The sequence below is a fragment of the Ananas comosus genome, linkage group 15 (genome assembly GCF_001540865.1).
Source record: "Ananas comosus cultivar F153 linkage group 15, ASM154086v1, whole genome shotgun sequence".
Taxonomy (NCBI): domain Eukaryota; kingdom Viridiplantae; phylum Streptophyta; class Magnoliopsida; order Poales; family Bromeliaceae; genus Ananas; species Ananas comosus.
The window spans coordinates 4,435,676-4,451,260 of record NC_033635.1 but is presented as its reverse complement, the minus strand read 5'-3'; the positions used below and the strand labels follow the sequence as shown (position 1 = coordinate 4,451,260).

Here is a 15,585-nt window from a genome sequence, read left to right as displayed (position 1 = left end):
CTAATATGAAATTCCTAAATCACCTATAAATAGTCCCTTGGATTACAGTTTCTCATATCACAAGACCTCCATTCTCACTGCTCCAGAGTTGTCTGAGAAACACAGAAAAAATGGCATCCCAAACCATCGAAGCCTACCGAGAGGGCGCCGAGATCTCCCACGGTGATGCCTCGTTCAAAACAAGCTCCGTCCAAATGCTTGAAGAGCTCGACCTTCCGAAGGGGCTCTTCCCTTTGGAAGACGTCGAGGAGTTCGGCTACAACCGGGCGGCCGGTTTCGTGTGGTTCTTGCAGAAGAAGAAAAAGGACCACACATTCAAGAAGATAAAGCAGGTCGTGTCGTACGGCCCCGAGGTGACGGCCTTCGTCGAGAAGGGCAGGCTGAAGAAGATCACCGGGGTGAAGACGAGGGAGCTTCTGCTGTGGCTCACCGTCGTCGAAGTGTACATCGAAGACCCTGTCATCGGCAAAATCACTTTTAAGACCGGCACCGGGCTCTCCGATAGCTTCCACGTGTCGGCTTTCGAACTAGGCGAGTAAAAGAGAGAAACCGGTGCAGTTATGGCAATAATCTGCAGTTTCTGCAATGAAGCAATAGATCAATCTGTCATTTTGAAATGTTTCTTCAGTGCCTTTTTCTCATACTTGTTGATTTGTCGGGGTGTTTGCTAAATAAAAGTTTTCATAACTTTGTTGTAACATGAGATATGAATCTTCACCAAGTCACAAAGGTTTGTAGGACAAAGATCAGCTTTAATTTGTTCAAAGTCGAATTAGAGTAGACTAAAACAATACAAAGCACAAACAGTTGGAATAAAACTCTCTAGCAAGCATTAGCCATAACTACTATTTCAGCAATTTCGTTTTAAGTTATGGTGAAAAAAGATAAAGGTACACTCTAATCTAAAAAGTACTTTGCCAGAATCCACATGGACACATTGGAAAACATAGTACTGGCAGTGAACCGGATCCAGCACCAAGATTTACATCGTCGGCAATAATGTCACGAATATCTCCATTCAGCCCTTCCACAATCCACAGAGATACCTACCGGGAGTCCTAAAATTATTCGCTCCATCTTGTATCGACAGAAATGATGCACACTGATGATCGCAAAGAAGTCAATAGCGGAAAAAGGGGGTAAACAATTTAAAATCCACATGATATGAAGCGTAGACGGATAATTATGTGTAAGCGACTTACTAGCATAACTGTCATGATTTCTTCATTCGAGAAGAAGTGGTTTCACAGCTGAGATTATTTTCTTTGCCTCATCTGCAAAAAAAAGAGCGACAATGTCTTCTGATGCTGAAAAAAATGACCAAAGTGGACAGAAAAAAAAAAATATAACATGGATGAAAACAGGACACACGACAGACAAAAAGCTTATGAGCAAAAGGGCTGATCCAATTTTCTAGTCAAAGGAGCTTTTATTTTTGTACCTGCGACATTTGATAAGGAAAATTCTGCTGGAACATTGGTTTCAGCCTCTACTGCAGCTTTAGCGACTGCTATTCCAACTGCCACACTTTGCATCACATTCAGGCCACTACAAATGGAGGCAAGGATTCCGCCAACTAAACAGTCACCTGCCCCTGTAAGGCTCACTACTGACGCTGGAAGCGCCGGAAAATGGAAAGCAAAAGACTTGATAGATCTTTGCGCAGACTCAACATAGCTAACACATTGCTTTGGTAGGCAAGTTTCTTTCATAAGTTCGTATATTCCATTGAAACTACTTGTACTGAGATTTAAATTGCTCTTCGTAAAGCTTAGTTCTCCACAGCAAAAGAATACACCGTTTGAGCCGAGCGTGACGATGAGCATTTTGATACCCTTCTGGAGCAGAAACTGAATTGATGGTTTTAGCTGTTCGAATAAATAGTCGACAGGTTGGCCTATGCCTTTCGTGGCTTCGGCGGGAACAAAATTAAATCCCTTCTTCGGTGACAGAGCATTTGCCATGGCAATGAGCTCGATTTCATTTGGGGAAGCAAAAGTTACCTGTCTAATCAAAGGAAAGAATATATATAAGAGACAATTAAAGACAATATCATATCTTTCAGAAAAAGTTACAACCAATGCTCGTTATATTTAATTCATTTGTGGCACTTACATGATTTACAATAGATGCAATTCTTGTCGACTTGGCCACAGAGACGGGCTCAAACCATAAGGGGATAGCACACCTCGCAGCTACTAAAGTAAGTAAAAAAACTCTAATGAGAATCTGTATAGCTTCTAAAAATCCACAATTAAAGAGAAAATCAAGATCTTAGCATGTATGCTCCTGAATCGGAATTTATATTTTTTCTTTTTCAGTTAAAAAAAAAAAACCAGAAGAAACATCTTTGTTTGTAAGATATATAAAGGTTGGAAATGTAATGCAGCACAGCATACTTTGACAAGCAACTTCAAGTGAATGAGGAGGTAGATTTGCATCAACCATCACCACTGGTGCGGCAAATATATTAGGTTGAAATTGTTTTATCCAATCAGGAGTCAGAAAAGTTTCCTGTGCCAAAGGAATTAGTTTCCACATTAAAGACTTAACGAGATTGAGTATACAATTCTGAAGGTTAAGATATGTTATGATTCTGCAATAATGAAGAGGTAACAGAGTACCAAAGAAAAAGGATAGCAACTTACAACTGCCTCAACACTTACAACAGCAGCAGCCAACTCGCCATTGCAATCAAATATAAGTGATGCAGCAGGTGTTATGATACCAGGCAACTGCTGAATTCCTATATTTAATGCATCAATACTAAGTTAATAGTCGAATTTAGTTGAAGTATTAAAGGCAGGGAAAATAGTCGGAAAAACACAAATATGTAAAAAGAACACACATGGGAAGGTTAGCATCAGAGTTGGTCTAAGTTTGACTTGTTGACAGACATTTCGAATCGTAAACTATCTCTCAATGTCCAAACCCACGAAACAAATAGGGTTTGCTCCCAAACAAACAGTATTTACCTTACTGTTCGTCTATCAGTCAGCTATGGGAAGATAGCAGGCTTAAAGGCGGTGCGCTAGGAAGGAGGGAGGTGGTGACGGTTATCACCACGTGGTGGGTTGTCTAGCTCGAAAGAAACTGCCGTATTTTCAAAGAAGCGAAACATTCACCGTGTTTCTTGTTAGCCAAGATCCGATCTCTCAGAGAGCATTGGGACCAGTTCTATATTAACTAGTTATTTTATTTTATTTTTATGGCCGTTTAGGAGACCTAGTTGTCTCATTCTGTAGCTGAGTTCACTCCCTAAATGAATGAAGCGGTAGCATGCTACCTTTTCTCAAAAAAAAAGAAGAAACAAATAGGATGTTAACGGGCACAGATACATGAGATTCCATCCGAAACTGAACCTGAAAGAGGCGAGTTTAACCTATTCTAACGGGTATCGGTTGTGTATATAAAATGAAAACCCAATGGATTAGGGTTCCGCTATGGTTTTTATCTGTATCGAACTGAACCCGAATTAGTTTTATATCATATAATATATAAAAATTTGTTAGATTTGAGTATGATATGTTTTGAAATTTGGTAAAGAGAAATGATTGCTTTAAGGTTCGGGTTTTCGAGTTCGGTTTCGGGTTTCGATTTTTTAGTCGGGTTTGGTTTTGGTTATGGGTTTTCAAAACCTGATGGTTTTGGGTTTGGGTTCGGGTTTCGGATTTGGTAGTTAGGTTCAAGTTCGGGTTTATGAAAAACCACCCCAAATTGGCCCCGTTGACATCTCTAAATGCAAAATAGAGTGTTGTTTTACATAGCTTGATAGTCAGCCCCAGTATTTTGTTATGAGAAACCACAAAAACAAATCACCACATAGAGCTAAAGCTTCAAGTGCCGACAAACATACAATTACATCTATGTCAAGAATACAGCTAAATAGAGCCAAAGGGATTAGCATATAGTTATTGTAATCTAGGAGAGAGATTACAGATCTAAGAAATGTCAAATGAACAAAAGTTCAGATCAAAGAGCTTTTACTAAGAGAAAAGATATTAAAGGAGTTATTTGCATATTGCATCTACAACCTATAGTTTTGAGCTACATAGATCATGAATATACTGGAATATTAGATGCAATTCACAAGAGTTACAACTAAGTAACAAATATAATTACCTTCTGTAGGAAGCCTAGCAGTTTTCCAGTACCTCATCAGTAAATCTCCTTCATTTGCAAAGAAAATCATACGAAATGTTCACACGAGTTATGAAAAGTCAGCAGATGAAGTACTCTTATAAAATCAATCACCTGCTACGTCGTCTCCAACAACACTAATCATGAAAGGTTTACTTCCAAGCTTCGACATGCACTCAGCAACATTCCTTGCCACTCCTCCATTAAAATAACGAACCTTCACATGATAGAAATTGATTAAAAGTTTACGCCAGCTTCTTGAGACTGCCCACCATTTTGTTAAAAAGATCTTATTCAGTCTATAATGAAAACAAAGCAATGGCAAATAGATCAAGAAGGACCTATGATGCAAGCCACCAATAGGTCCTCCATCAATGTGTTTATCACGGAAGAGGCAGTTGATTTCTAGAAATTTATTGAGGTTAAAACCTCTGTAATCCTGCTGATCATCTAGCTAGGATTAGTAGAGACAATTGAAGCCAGTAGAAAGTCTTGGATGAAAGAGAAAAAAAAAAAAAAAAGAAGCCCAAAACATCAAAATTCGTGTAGCTGAGTCGATATTAGTTGTGGAGGGCTTGTCCATGTCCTTAGTTGATCTGCCCTATGCAGGCGAGCAAGTCTGAAATTCCCCAAATTGTTCTAATTGGACACATGACGGACATGTGACCATGAAGAGTTGATGCAGCATACGTGTCTGACATGCCATGGAAATGAACATGAACATAAGGTAAGGGCACATCTAGCAGCAAGACAGTCCACACAATAGTTTATGTAACAAGTCTCCAATCTGGAGCAGACCGAATATGCACAACGCATTACCTCCTCGAAAGATCTAAAACAATCAAATGGTTGCTCAAAGGCCTAATAACTGCTTGATTAGTAGTTTGTATTTTGAGTGAATGCAACATTACAATATGGACATCTTCTCCTCCTCCAATTACTCAAGCCTTTTCCCAAAAATATGTTGTTGGCTAGAGCACAACTCAAATGAGAAGGCTCTAAAACAATAATAGGTTCTTAAAACCTACTACTAACCAAGGATTTAAATGTCATGGCACGGTGTCGTGCCGGAAGCTTGCCAGCATGATACGACATAGTGTGTGCCGGACCGTATTGATGCGTATTGGTCACAAAAATTCATGTGTGCCAACACATAATTAATAGCATGAAATATTTATTTTCTTTAGCAACAAAATATTCTAACTATTTAATTATTATGTATCTTTATCAAATCTTTTGAACTTCATTGAGAAAATTACTTAGTAATTTAACGAATAGAGGGTTTTGAGTTGTGCTATTGGCACAGGGCTATATCGTGCGAATATCTTGTTGGCACGATACGGCACGATAGATACGGCTCGTGCCGATGGACACTTAAATCCTTGCTACTAACCTAACATTACTTAGAGAGACAGAGACTTATTATGACATCTTTATAACCCTTCACAAGCAAAATTAGACCTCATTTGGCATTGTTGCCTTTTTTTTTCTTCAATATTTTTAAACATTTGTCCAACAAAAATTCTACAAGGTAAATTGCACGTTTGGTCCTCAAACTATAAGATGGGTGACACTTTGGTCCTCAAACTTTAGTTTGTTGTAATTTTTGACCCGAGCTTTTAAAATTTTGCAATCAAGTCCTACAACTGAATTTAGTTGATTAAGTATTGATGTATCGAGTGATGTAGCAGTGTTGTAATTGATGATGCGCTAATAATTAAAATGTCAGATCACTTGTAAATCAGCGATGCGCCAATATTTAGTCAACTAAATTGAATTGTGAGATTTGATTGCAACAATTCTGAAAGTTCAAGTCAGAAATTACAATAAATTAAAGTTTGAGAACTAAAGTACCACCAGTCTAACAGTTTGAGGACCAAACGTGCAATTTATCCAATTTTATATAATTGGACACATTAGAAGATGGACTTCTCTCTTGTTGCATAAATGATTAGATTGCAATGCAATTCCAACCAGGTGACAGATGACAACTTCCTTTAAATAACCAAAGAATTAAGAACAAGCTAATTCTTTTTTTTTCTTTTCTTCTTTCTAACACCCAAATACAATCCAGGCACAAGTTATTATTATTATTATTATTATTATTATTATTATTATTATTATTATTATGGTAATAAAAGAAAGAATTAAAAGAAAGGTACCTTCCCAGGGGTAGTGGTTCCAGGATTTGGATAGGCATAGGGCTTGGCATGGATGTCCAAAACCATCCCACCTATGATCACAGGAGATGGACTTATCACGGATTTGGGTTCCTGAAAATTTTTTTTTTATTTCATATATTTCAGGTTTGGGAGTTTGTAAGTTTGGATTGATGGATCAAGAACATAGTAGATTCATAAAACCATAATATTATATGTACCAGATACAGTTCTTGAGTGTGAAGTTGTGAAGGGAGGAGGAGATGGCGCGAGATGGCTTGCAATCGCCTTTCCGCCGGCTTCTCCTCCGCCATGGCCAGCCGTGCTCGTGGCCGACTGTACTGGCGCAGTTCTTCCGCCCGCCCTAACCCACCGCCTACTGGATGTTTAGGTTATTTTTAGGAATTTAAAACATAATTAATATCTTGTTGACGGCGCAATTACTTATATATTCCTTAAATATTTTCAATTTTCTTATTTATTCATATTCTAACATTAAAAATATTTTTTTAATATTTCAGGTTATTTTAAATATATTTTTAAAGTTAAATGCTGTTAGTGAACAGTAAAAATAACCGTTATCTCTGTAAAATTACTATTTTACTCTTTCAAATATACCATTTCTAACATCACCAATTTTCTTATTTACTTTTAAATTAGGCGTAAAAGAAGTATTTTATTTTTTTGTCGCTCGAAGATATCCTTCTACTATCACCGGCTTTTCTTATTTGCTCTTAAGTTAGGAGCAAAAGAGGTATTTTAACTTCTTTTTAACTCTGGTAGAAAATAATCCTAATTTAATCCGAGATTGTTTAACGGGTACTAATAGCAGGAATATTTTTGAATAACAGAAAAATATACGGGGGATATTCTTGAAACAAAAATATAGAAATATGTAAGATATTTCAGAAGTTTTCAAAGATATATTATATGATCCCTATCTTAATTATAGTCTCCAAAATTTTAAAAATATCTATAGTATCTCTGGTCGACCAAAATGCTCTAATGAATTTATAAAAATTTCTTCAAATATTCCCAAACTTCTTGAATTCTCTAATAAAAATTGCAGTTTAAAAGAGTATTAATGGTAATTGCAGGATAAATTTGAAAATTTTAAATTGTGGTCACGTGTAAATTAGCAAAAAATTATATATAAAACAAAGCCTAAATAGCAAAAAGCACCTTGCACTTTAGCCAGTTGTTAATTATCTATGCATTAAAAATTACATCAATTAACATTCTGTGCTTTGCCATCATCTCAAGTAGATTCAAAAATTTTTAAAGCTAGTATACACGGTTATAAAATTTTACAAAAATAAGCTAGCATGTTATATTGTTCTTTCACATCTAGCATGTATTTAATTTGTAACTTAAAAATATATAATAATTTGGATAGAAGAGATTTTTTTTTATTTTGCTAGCACTATCCAAATTGTGGAGTGAGCTGCTATGATTTTATTTTTTTTATTTTTTATTTTGAGAAAAAGTAGCACATTACCTGTTTCATTCATTAGAATAGTGAATTAAGCAATATGAGTGAGGCAACACAGTCCTCGAAAAGGGCGAAAAAAAAAACTAACAGTACAACGCTGCTTATCTATTGGAATAAGTTGCTCCTATTGATTCGTCAGCTGTTTTATCTTGTAGATTCCTAGGAAAGAGTCCGGTTAATTTGGTCATTCTGAAGATTGCATTGTTGTGGACCTTCCAAGTGGTTCACCAGCAGGCTATTAAACCCATTGGTTCGGAAGTTGGGGGTGGGTAATGAGCCCTTTCCACTTATCCATCTATCTCAGAAGCAAGTCACTTCATCGCCCAAATATCTTGTCTGGATATTCTCCAAGGCCATCACCATAAGAAATCTATAGAACACACACCAAGTAAATAAGTGGTCAATAGTTTTCTCTTCCGTCCTACACAACACACAGATTATGTTGCCAATCCATCATCTCTTCAGGAGATTATCTACAGTAAGGGTCCTTTTCCTAAGGACGAGTCAGCAAAACACTTTCAGTTTTAGCGGTATATGAAGTCTTCAGATTTTGCTAGCACGGGCGTCCCTCGTGCCCCTGTCACACAACACAGAATAGGTTGACCGCATCATAAAGCGCTCGTGAGGATTCCATCCCCAATGCACACTGTTTGGGCCCTGATTAATTCTGAGATTGGAGATCCTTACCTTAAATGCTGAAAAATTAGAATTTAATCCATGGTCATTATTGTTGACACTACCCAGAATCTTGCACCACCACCATCCATTATTCCTAAGGCACTCACAGATTTTGAGATTTTTGCAAATCGATAATTGAAACACCTCTGAGAAAGACGATTGCAGTGTGGTTTCCCCCCACAAGCGATCTGACTAGAAGTCAATATTGCGACTGTTGCCCAACTTATAAAAAGCTCTCTATTTGAAGATTTCTTTTTGGCTTAGAATTTCTCACCACAAAAAAGATGAAGGTTTAAATGATCTTCCCTCCTTCGGTAGTTTTCTTCTATGATAATATAGGGCATGAATTATCTTGTTCCAATGCAACTAAGGTGAGTTGTGGAGTTTCCACCACCATTTAACTTGGAGCGCTTGGTTCATCATGCTTGTATCTAGGATGCCAAGTCCCCCTTCTTTGTTGCTCCTATAAACGCTTTTCCAAGCAATTAGATATCCCTTACCAGGTGAGTTATGTCCTCCATTCTAGACGAAATCTCTCTGAAGCGCCTTAATACTTTTGATTGCCCATTTGAGTGCCTTAAACACCGAGAGAAAGTAAATTGGTAGATCAGTGAGAACAACATTCATTAGAATGAGTCTACCATCTCTTGACAATAGTTTCTCTTGCCATCTATCAATTTTGCTTTGTATTTTACAGATGATTCCTCTCCAATCCTTCTTAGAGAGAGGTTTAGTAGATAGAAGAAACACTAGATACCGGGTAGGTAGGCTGCTAACTCTACACCCAAGAAGGTATGCCAACTTTACCGCTTTCCCTTCATCCTGTCCAGTATATTAAAGCTCCGACTTCTTCCTGTTGATTTTCATTTCAGGCGCCCATTTGAATAGTTGCCATAAGAATTTCAGGTTTCTTATGTACCTTCTTTTGGCCTCAAAGGAGAAGAAAATATCATCCGCAAACTGAATTAGGATAATTCTGACTGCATCAGATGGGCCAAGGCCTTTTATGAGATTGTTCGAAATTACCTTATTCGTCATCCGAGTAAGACACTCCGCTACCAATAGAAAGAGAAAAGGGGAAAGTGGATACCCCTGTCGTATCCCCATCTTCGTTTTAGTCTAATTGGTTGCCTCACCATTCTTTAAAACTGCAAGCTCGGCGTAGCACATACAGAGTTTGATCCAACCGCACCACTTTTTGTCAAAGTCCTACCATTCTAAAATATGAGAAAGGAAAGGCCAGTAAATTCTATCGTACACCTTTTCAAAATCCTCATTTACCCTAACTCCCTCTACAGCCTACAAGCTTCCCCAACTAATCAGCTTGCGGACTGCTACATAAGTATCAGTGATGTTCCTCCCTTTTAGGAATGTCGATTGGGATGGGGATATCAGATTGCTCATAATACCCTCCAGTCGATTGGTTAAAACCTTAGATATAATCTTCTGTATCCCATTCAGAAGGCTTATGGGCTGAAAGTCGTCTGCCTTTTTAGCTCATTCCTTATTCGGGATTAAACAGATGAAGGAGTAATCAATGGGACTGGTGGACAGCCTTCCCACAGACATCTCCTGAAATATATTCAATATACCCCCCTTTAGAGTGTCCTAGAACTTTTGGTAGAAACTTAGCGGAAAACCATCTGGGCCCGGTGCCTTATTGCTCCCTAATTGGAATGCCGCTTGTTTTATTTCATCTAGACAGAAAGGTCTTGTGGCGTCCGTTAAGTTGGTAGGGTTTACACCATTCGATCTGAATAGACTGCTCCACTCCCCAAAGGATGATGGTACCGACTCGTCCCGCGTGAATATTTCGTTGAATTTCTAAAGAAAAGTAGCTTTTTTTGCCCTCTTCAGATCGATACACAACATCTCCCTCTTCTATCGTATCGATCCTATTAACTCTCCTTCGACTATTAGCTATAGCGTGAAAAAATTTGGTATTACCATCGCACTCCCATAACCAATGTTGCTTCGCCCTGGTTCTCCATAAAACTTCGTCCTCTTTTTTGGTAAAGGGTTCCTACGTTAGGTCACTCTACTTTTCTTCCTTGTTGATCTCATGGATTTCCACCATAAGTTTATTCTTTTCACCTCTAATACTATAGTACTCATTTGCACACTACTTTTTAATTCTCTTCCGACAATATCTTAGCTTTGCCGTGAATGTTAGAACAGCCGTCTTTTTTTGGTCCCCTTCCTGCTATGATTTTGTTAGCATAGGTGTGTCTCTGTGCTATGAAGCTATTTTCAATGACAAAATTTTCAATTTGATGATCGGCTCCGTTAAATTGATCTACGTTATTAGAAGTATCTAGGAACTGAAGTTTTTTTTTTTTCGATATTGTTTGACTATAAAAAGAATAGTCTCAAAATGAAAGGTCAAAAGTAAAAATGACAAAATATTAAAAGACTTAAATTTTAGATCAGAGTTATCAATCTTGTTTCAAATAATCAAAATAATATTTTATCAATATTTCACTAGGTTTGAATTGGTCCATACTGATAAACTTACAAATTTAAGAAGTTTTATATCTAAATTTAACAATCATCTCAAATAGATAGACCTATTTGAAATAATGGCAAAATGTAGAGAGGTAATTGATATATTTAGAGCAATGTCAGGCCTAGATTTAATTTTGGGGTGTAAACTTGCAACCCTCTCATTCAATAATCAGTTTTTTTCCTACTTTCTGATTACTTAATTTATTTTTTGTTTTTTAATTAAAATCTAAAAAAGGGTTGGTCAACCCTACAACCTCTTGAGGGGTTTTATTCTTTGGGTTGTAATTCGGGTCCATTTGGTCTAGATTCTAAAAAAATAATTTCTGAAGAATTAATTTTAGTTTGGAGAATTGATTTTGGTTAAAAATTGTAGAGCATTTGGCTAAGTTTCGATTAAAATCGATCTTTTTTAAGTGATTTTATAAAACTATTGGCAAATTTTTTTTTTGATGTTGGTATATAATTACTTTTTTTATTAAATTTTATTTTCAAAAATTTGCACAAAAATTTAAATTTTGATAGTTTAATTTAAATATAAATTTGAAAATTAAAAATCTAAAATTTAAAAAATTTAAAAATTTAAAAATTATTAAAATTTAAAATTTAAAATTTAAAATTTAAAATTTAAATTTAAAATTTAAATATTAAAATTTAAAATTAAAATTAAAATTTAAATCTAAATTTTAATTTCAAATATAAAATCTAAATTTGAAAATTAAATTTAAAATTTTAATTTTGTAAATTTAAAATTTAAAATTTGAATATTAAAAGTTTAAAACTAACAATTTAAAAATTTAAAATAAAAATAAAATAAAATTAAATTAAAATTAAAATTAAAATTAAAACTAAAAATTTAAAATTTAGATTTTAAAATTGAAAATTAACTTGAAAATCAAAATTTATTATTTAAGTTTAAAATTTCTAATTTTAATATTAAAATTTCTAAATTTAAAATTTAAAATTTTATCTTAAATATAAATTTTGAAATTTACAATTTTAAAATTAAAATTTAAGATTTTAAATATAAATTTGAAATTTAATATCTAAATTTAAAAATTTAAATTTTGAAATTTGAAATTTAAAAGTTAAAATTTGAAATTTAAAAATTCAAATATAAATTTAAATTTAAAATAAAAATTTGAATTTATTTATAATTTGAATCTAAAATCACAATAAAAATTTGAAGTTTGAGTTCAAAATTAAAATCATATTTCAAGAAGCAAGTTTTAATTTGTTACTAATTTTTGCTCTAAAAAATCAGAAAAAATTATCGAAAAATCAGAATCAAATTTTGAAAACGAGGTTGCAAAACGCTCTATTTAGCCAAAAATCACTTTTAGACCCAAATCACTTTTCAGAAGATAGGCCAAATACCCTCTTAGTATTTTGCTAATTTTTAATGTAAGAATATAATTGAGACATGAACTTAACGCATGTTTGGTTCGCTCTTTTTATCCTATATTTGGTATGCAGAATTCTCATTTCGATTTCGATTCTGATTTCTGGGTGAATAGGAATCCCCACAATTACCCTTTTTTCTAATACGGCCTAGGAGGCCGGATTGAAAATTGAATCCGGACGGAATAGATTTGTTCGGATTAAATTTAATTTTTTAAGCATATTTTTTAATTAAAATATAAGTTTAAATTTAAAAATTATATTTATAAATTTAAATTTTAATTTAAACTTAAATTAAAAATTAAAATTCAATCAAGTATCTAATTTATAAATTTGAATTTAAAATTAAATTTAATTAAAACTCTAAAGTTTTATTCAAATTTTATTTAAAATTTAAATTAAATTTATGAATCAAATTAAAATTTAAATTATAATTTTAAGATTGAATTTGAATAAATCAAATTTAGTTTTATATTTTGAATTATCCGTTTAATTTTAAATTTTAATTTTTAAAAAATATATTTAAAATTTTGACATCGTTTTAAAATTTTGACGTAAATTTTTAATATTTAATTTTAAGTTTGAATTTAAAATAATATATTATAAAAATAAAATTGGCATACTAATTTGATTACGTTTCTGATATTTATCGGGACTAAACACCGGTAATGAAAATGATTCATTTCGATTTCGATTCAGATGGCGAACCAAACAGAATGAGATAATGAATCATTCCTATTTCATTTTTAACTCATTCTCATTTCGATTTTGACACCGATTCCGACTTCGAACCAAACACACGCATATAGAGTTTTTTTATAATTTCGCCAAAAGTAGCCAAAAAAAAAAAAGCTATATTACAAAGAGTGGGGTTAGGATCCTTTTCAAAGGATTTGAGTTCAAATCCTTTCTTCCCAATTTCAATATTAATACGATTGAAACGATAATTGATGATTTTAGAAATAATATAAGGTATATAAACTTACTTGGGAATTGCAATCATGCAATTTTGATGCCTTCTACGTATGCATCGAGTAAAACAAAAAAACGAACAATGTAAACTAAATAGGTTTTAGAAAATTATTGCATAGAAATTCTCTATTGGAAATCAAAGCAGTTATTCTTAATCTAGACATCAAAAGAATATTCAAATAAAATTTTCACTTATTTGAATCATACCTAACATTCTAACCATTAAATTAGGAACTCTATTGAAACAACCTATTAAATAATCAAATGGGCCTAACGACTACTAGCGAGCCGACAGAATTAATGGTCCTAACGACTACAAGCGAGTTGACAGAAATTGGTCCGAAAGCTTTGTCAACTGTTTAATCTTGTGTCACAGAGGGCACAAATATGCTGCGCACAATCCTGAAAACGGAAAGCATGGAACGACAGAAACCTTGAGATGGAATAAGAGAGGAAAAAAAGAAAAAAATCTGGTTACCGTGAAAAGCATGCAAATTAAGCCGATCGAAGAAGGATCTTCACATATTGGATTCTCTCCTTTATTATCTTGATTGAGCGTGAGAAGAGGACAGGACCAGTGATAGTGGACTCCGCAATTCGCAATTGCGACATCCACCGCAAACAGCAAAGCACATAGAGAAGTACCTCTCTCCTCTTTCGACGGCGACGGAACAGTCGGACACTGCTGTTATGCAAGAACAAGTACTACTTTGCCAGAACGATTCATTATTGTAGTGTTTGGATTCCATGGACCATGTTCTCCTTGTGAATCATTGTGATAAAGAGAGGCCTCTTTGGCTAGTACACCTGGGTTAATTCTTTCAGAGGCATGCATGAAAGTGATATCGATCGATCATTGAGGCGATCGTACACCCTTCGCGATCTCTCGAATTTGCCCTTATCTGACTAGCTATCCTTATCTGAAATACAATATTTCTGCAAATGTTTAATTTATTCGCTTGCAAAGCTTTTACTGTACGTTTTTGTTACGCCGTGCGGAGCTTTACGTGCCAATGCATATTGGTGATCAATGTACGTGAAGAGTTCATGCATGTCTCTTACTAATTAATTAGAAAACTTAATCTTTTTTTTCCTTGTTAGCAAAGGTAACATAAAATCATTTGTTCTAGCTTAAGTTCATTGTGAATGTAATCATTGTTGTTAGTTAACGAAAAAGGTGAAAGAAGGGGGTTGATACAAACTAATTAATAAGATGAACTATAATGGTACACAAGATGACAAGAATGCTTTAACTTCTCCTTTATTAGAGTGTGAAGTTAAAAGCTTTAATTATATCTAATTAACTTTTCAAACGAAATTAAGGACAAGTTATTTTTATCCCTAATAATATTAATCTACAGTAATCCACAAGGAAGATGCTTCGGTTTCGAATTCCACTGGGTGGCAATGTCCTCAGCTATTTTGCGTGCATCAATGGATGCCCCCATGAGCCCTCTTTGCGTGAAACCGGTGGCATAAAGCCCGTTCTCGCCTTTCCAACTGTTCGGGAATCGCGTCTTCGGGAAACCGTCGTTCTTGTTGAAGAATTCTTCATCCTTCAACATGTATAAAGTAGAATCAATATCCATAAAAAAAAGGTTTTGTACAAGTACAATATATATATATATATATATATATATATATATATATATATATATATATATGAGTTGAGCTATGATACTTTTACAAGTATCACCATCATGATGCTATTAGGTTTTAAGCCATTGGATCTACTTTTTGATTATTAATGGCCCTTGGATCAAACACTATTCCACCTACCACCACCTACCACCATTATCTCAACCTCACATCTCTCCATCCAGGGGCTAAAAACATACAAGTATCACCCCCATGATACTTTTACAAGTATTCTAGCCCTACTCTATATATATATATATATATATATATATATATATATATATATATATATATATATATATATATATATATATATATATATATATATATATATATATATATATATATATATATATATATATATATATATATATATATATATATATATATATATATATATATATATATATATATATATATATATATATATATATATATATATATATATATATATATATATATATATATATATATATATATATATAATTTGGGTAGTCATAATCCATTACTCAGTTGTCTCTATTGTATTCCAGGTATATATATAGAACTAGGTTACTATACTATTGATATCACCAAATCATTGGTGTTATTGGGTTTTTGGCC

General features: G+C 33.9%; 3 protein-coding genes across 7 annotated transcripts in view; 1 reads left to right on the top strand and 2 right to left on the bottom strand.

The window, feature by feature from the left end:
• LOC109721543 lies at positions 63-700 on the top strand. Its single transcript, XM_020249201.1, has one exon. It carries the CDS (start codon positions 111-113, stop codon positions 537-539), a length of 429 nt encoding a protein of 142 aa, XP_020104790.1. The 5' UTR covers positions 63-110; the 3' UTR covers positions 540-700.
• Positions 445-6,709, bottom strand: LOC109721541 (pseudouridine kinase). 4 transcript variants are annotated; one of them, XR_002219232.1, is made up of 11 exons: positions 6,521-6,709; positions 6,303-6,413; positions 4,255-4,357; positions 4,123-4,170; positions 2,649-2,746; positions 2,400-2,514; positions 2,116-2,198; positions 1,442-2,003; positions 1,203-1,274; positions 914-1,102; positions 465-580 (listed from the first exon to the last, which is right to left on the bottom strand). XR_002219232.1 is itself a non-coding variant. In XM_020249199.1 (10 exons), the coding sequence occupies exons 1-9, from the start codon at positions 6,611-6,613 to the stop codon at positions 1,225-1,227; spliced, it is 1,263 nt and encodes a 420-aa protein (XP_020104788.1). In that variant the 5' UTR covers positions 6,614-6,709; the 3' UTR covers positions 445-580; positions 1,203-1,224. The 4 variants fall into 4 exon arrangements, 3 of the variants coding, with proteins under 3 accessions (XP_020104788.1, XP_020104787.1, XP_020104789.1); XM_020249199.1 differs by lacking the exon at positions 914-1,102 and having other exon boundaries at positions 445-580; XM_020249198.1 differs by lacking the exon at positions 465-580 and having other exon boundaries at positions 814-1,102.
• Positions 14,576-15,585, bottom strand: part of LOC109721192 (indole-3-pyruvate monooxygenase YUCCA2-like) — a 6,050-nt gene continuing 5,040 nt past the window's right edge. For both annotated transcript variants that reach the window (XM_020248642.1, XM_020248643.1), the window contains one exon: positions 14,576-14,900. In XM_020248642.1, the coding sequence (XP_020104231.1) occupies positions 14,700-14,900 (201 nt within the window). In that variant the 3' untranslated portion in view covers positions 14,576-14,699. The remainder of the gene's footprint in view (positions 14,901-15,585) is intronic.

Bases quoted from the DNA above. Each gene is read 5' to 3' on its own strand.
- LOC109721543 (XM_020249201.1), top strand. From the start codon at position 111: ATGGCATCCCAAACCATCGAAGCCTACCGAGAGGGCGCCGAGATCTCC.
- LOC109721541 (XM_020249199.1), bottom strand. From the start codon at position 6,613: ATGGCGGAGGAGAAGCCGGCGGAAAGGCGATTGCAAGCCATCTCGCGC. The intron at 2,515-2,648 runs GTAAGTTGCTAT...CCTTTGGCACAG, and splicing joins TTGTAAGTGTTGAGGCAGTT to GAAACTTTTCTGACTCCTGA. The intron at 2,199-2,399 runs GTATGCTGTGCT...TACTTACTTTAG, and splicing joins ACTTGAAGTTGCTTGTCAAA to TAGCTGCGAGGTGTGCTATC.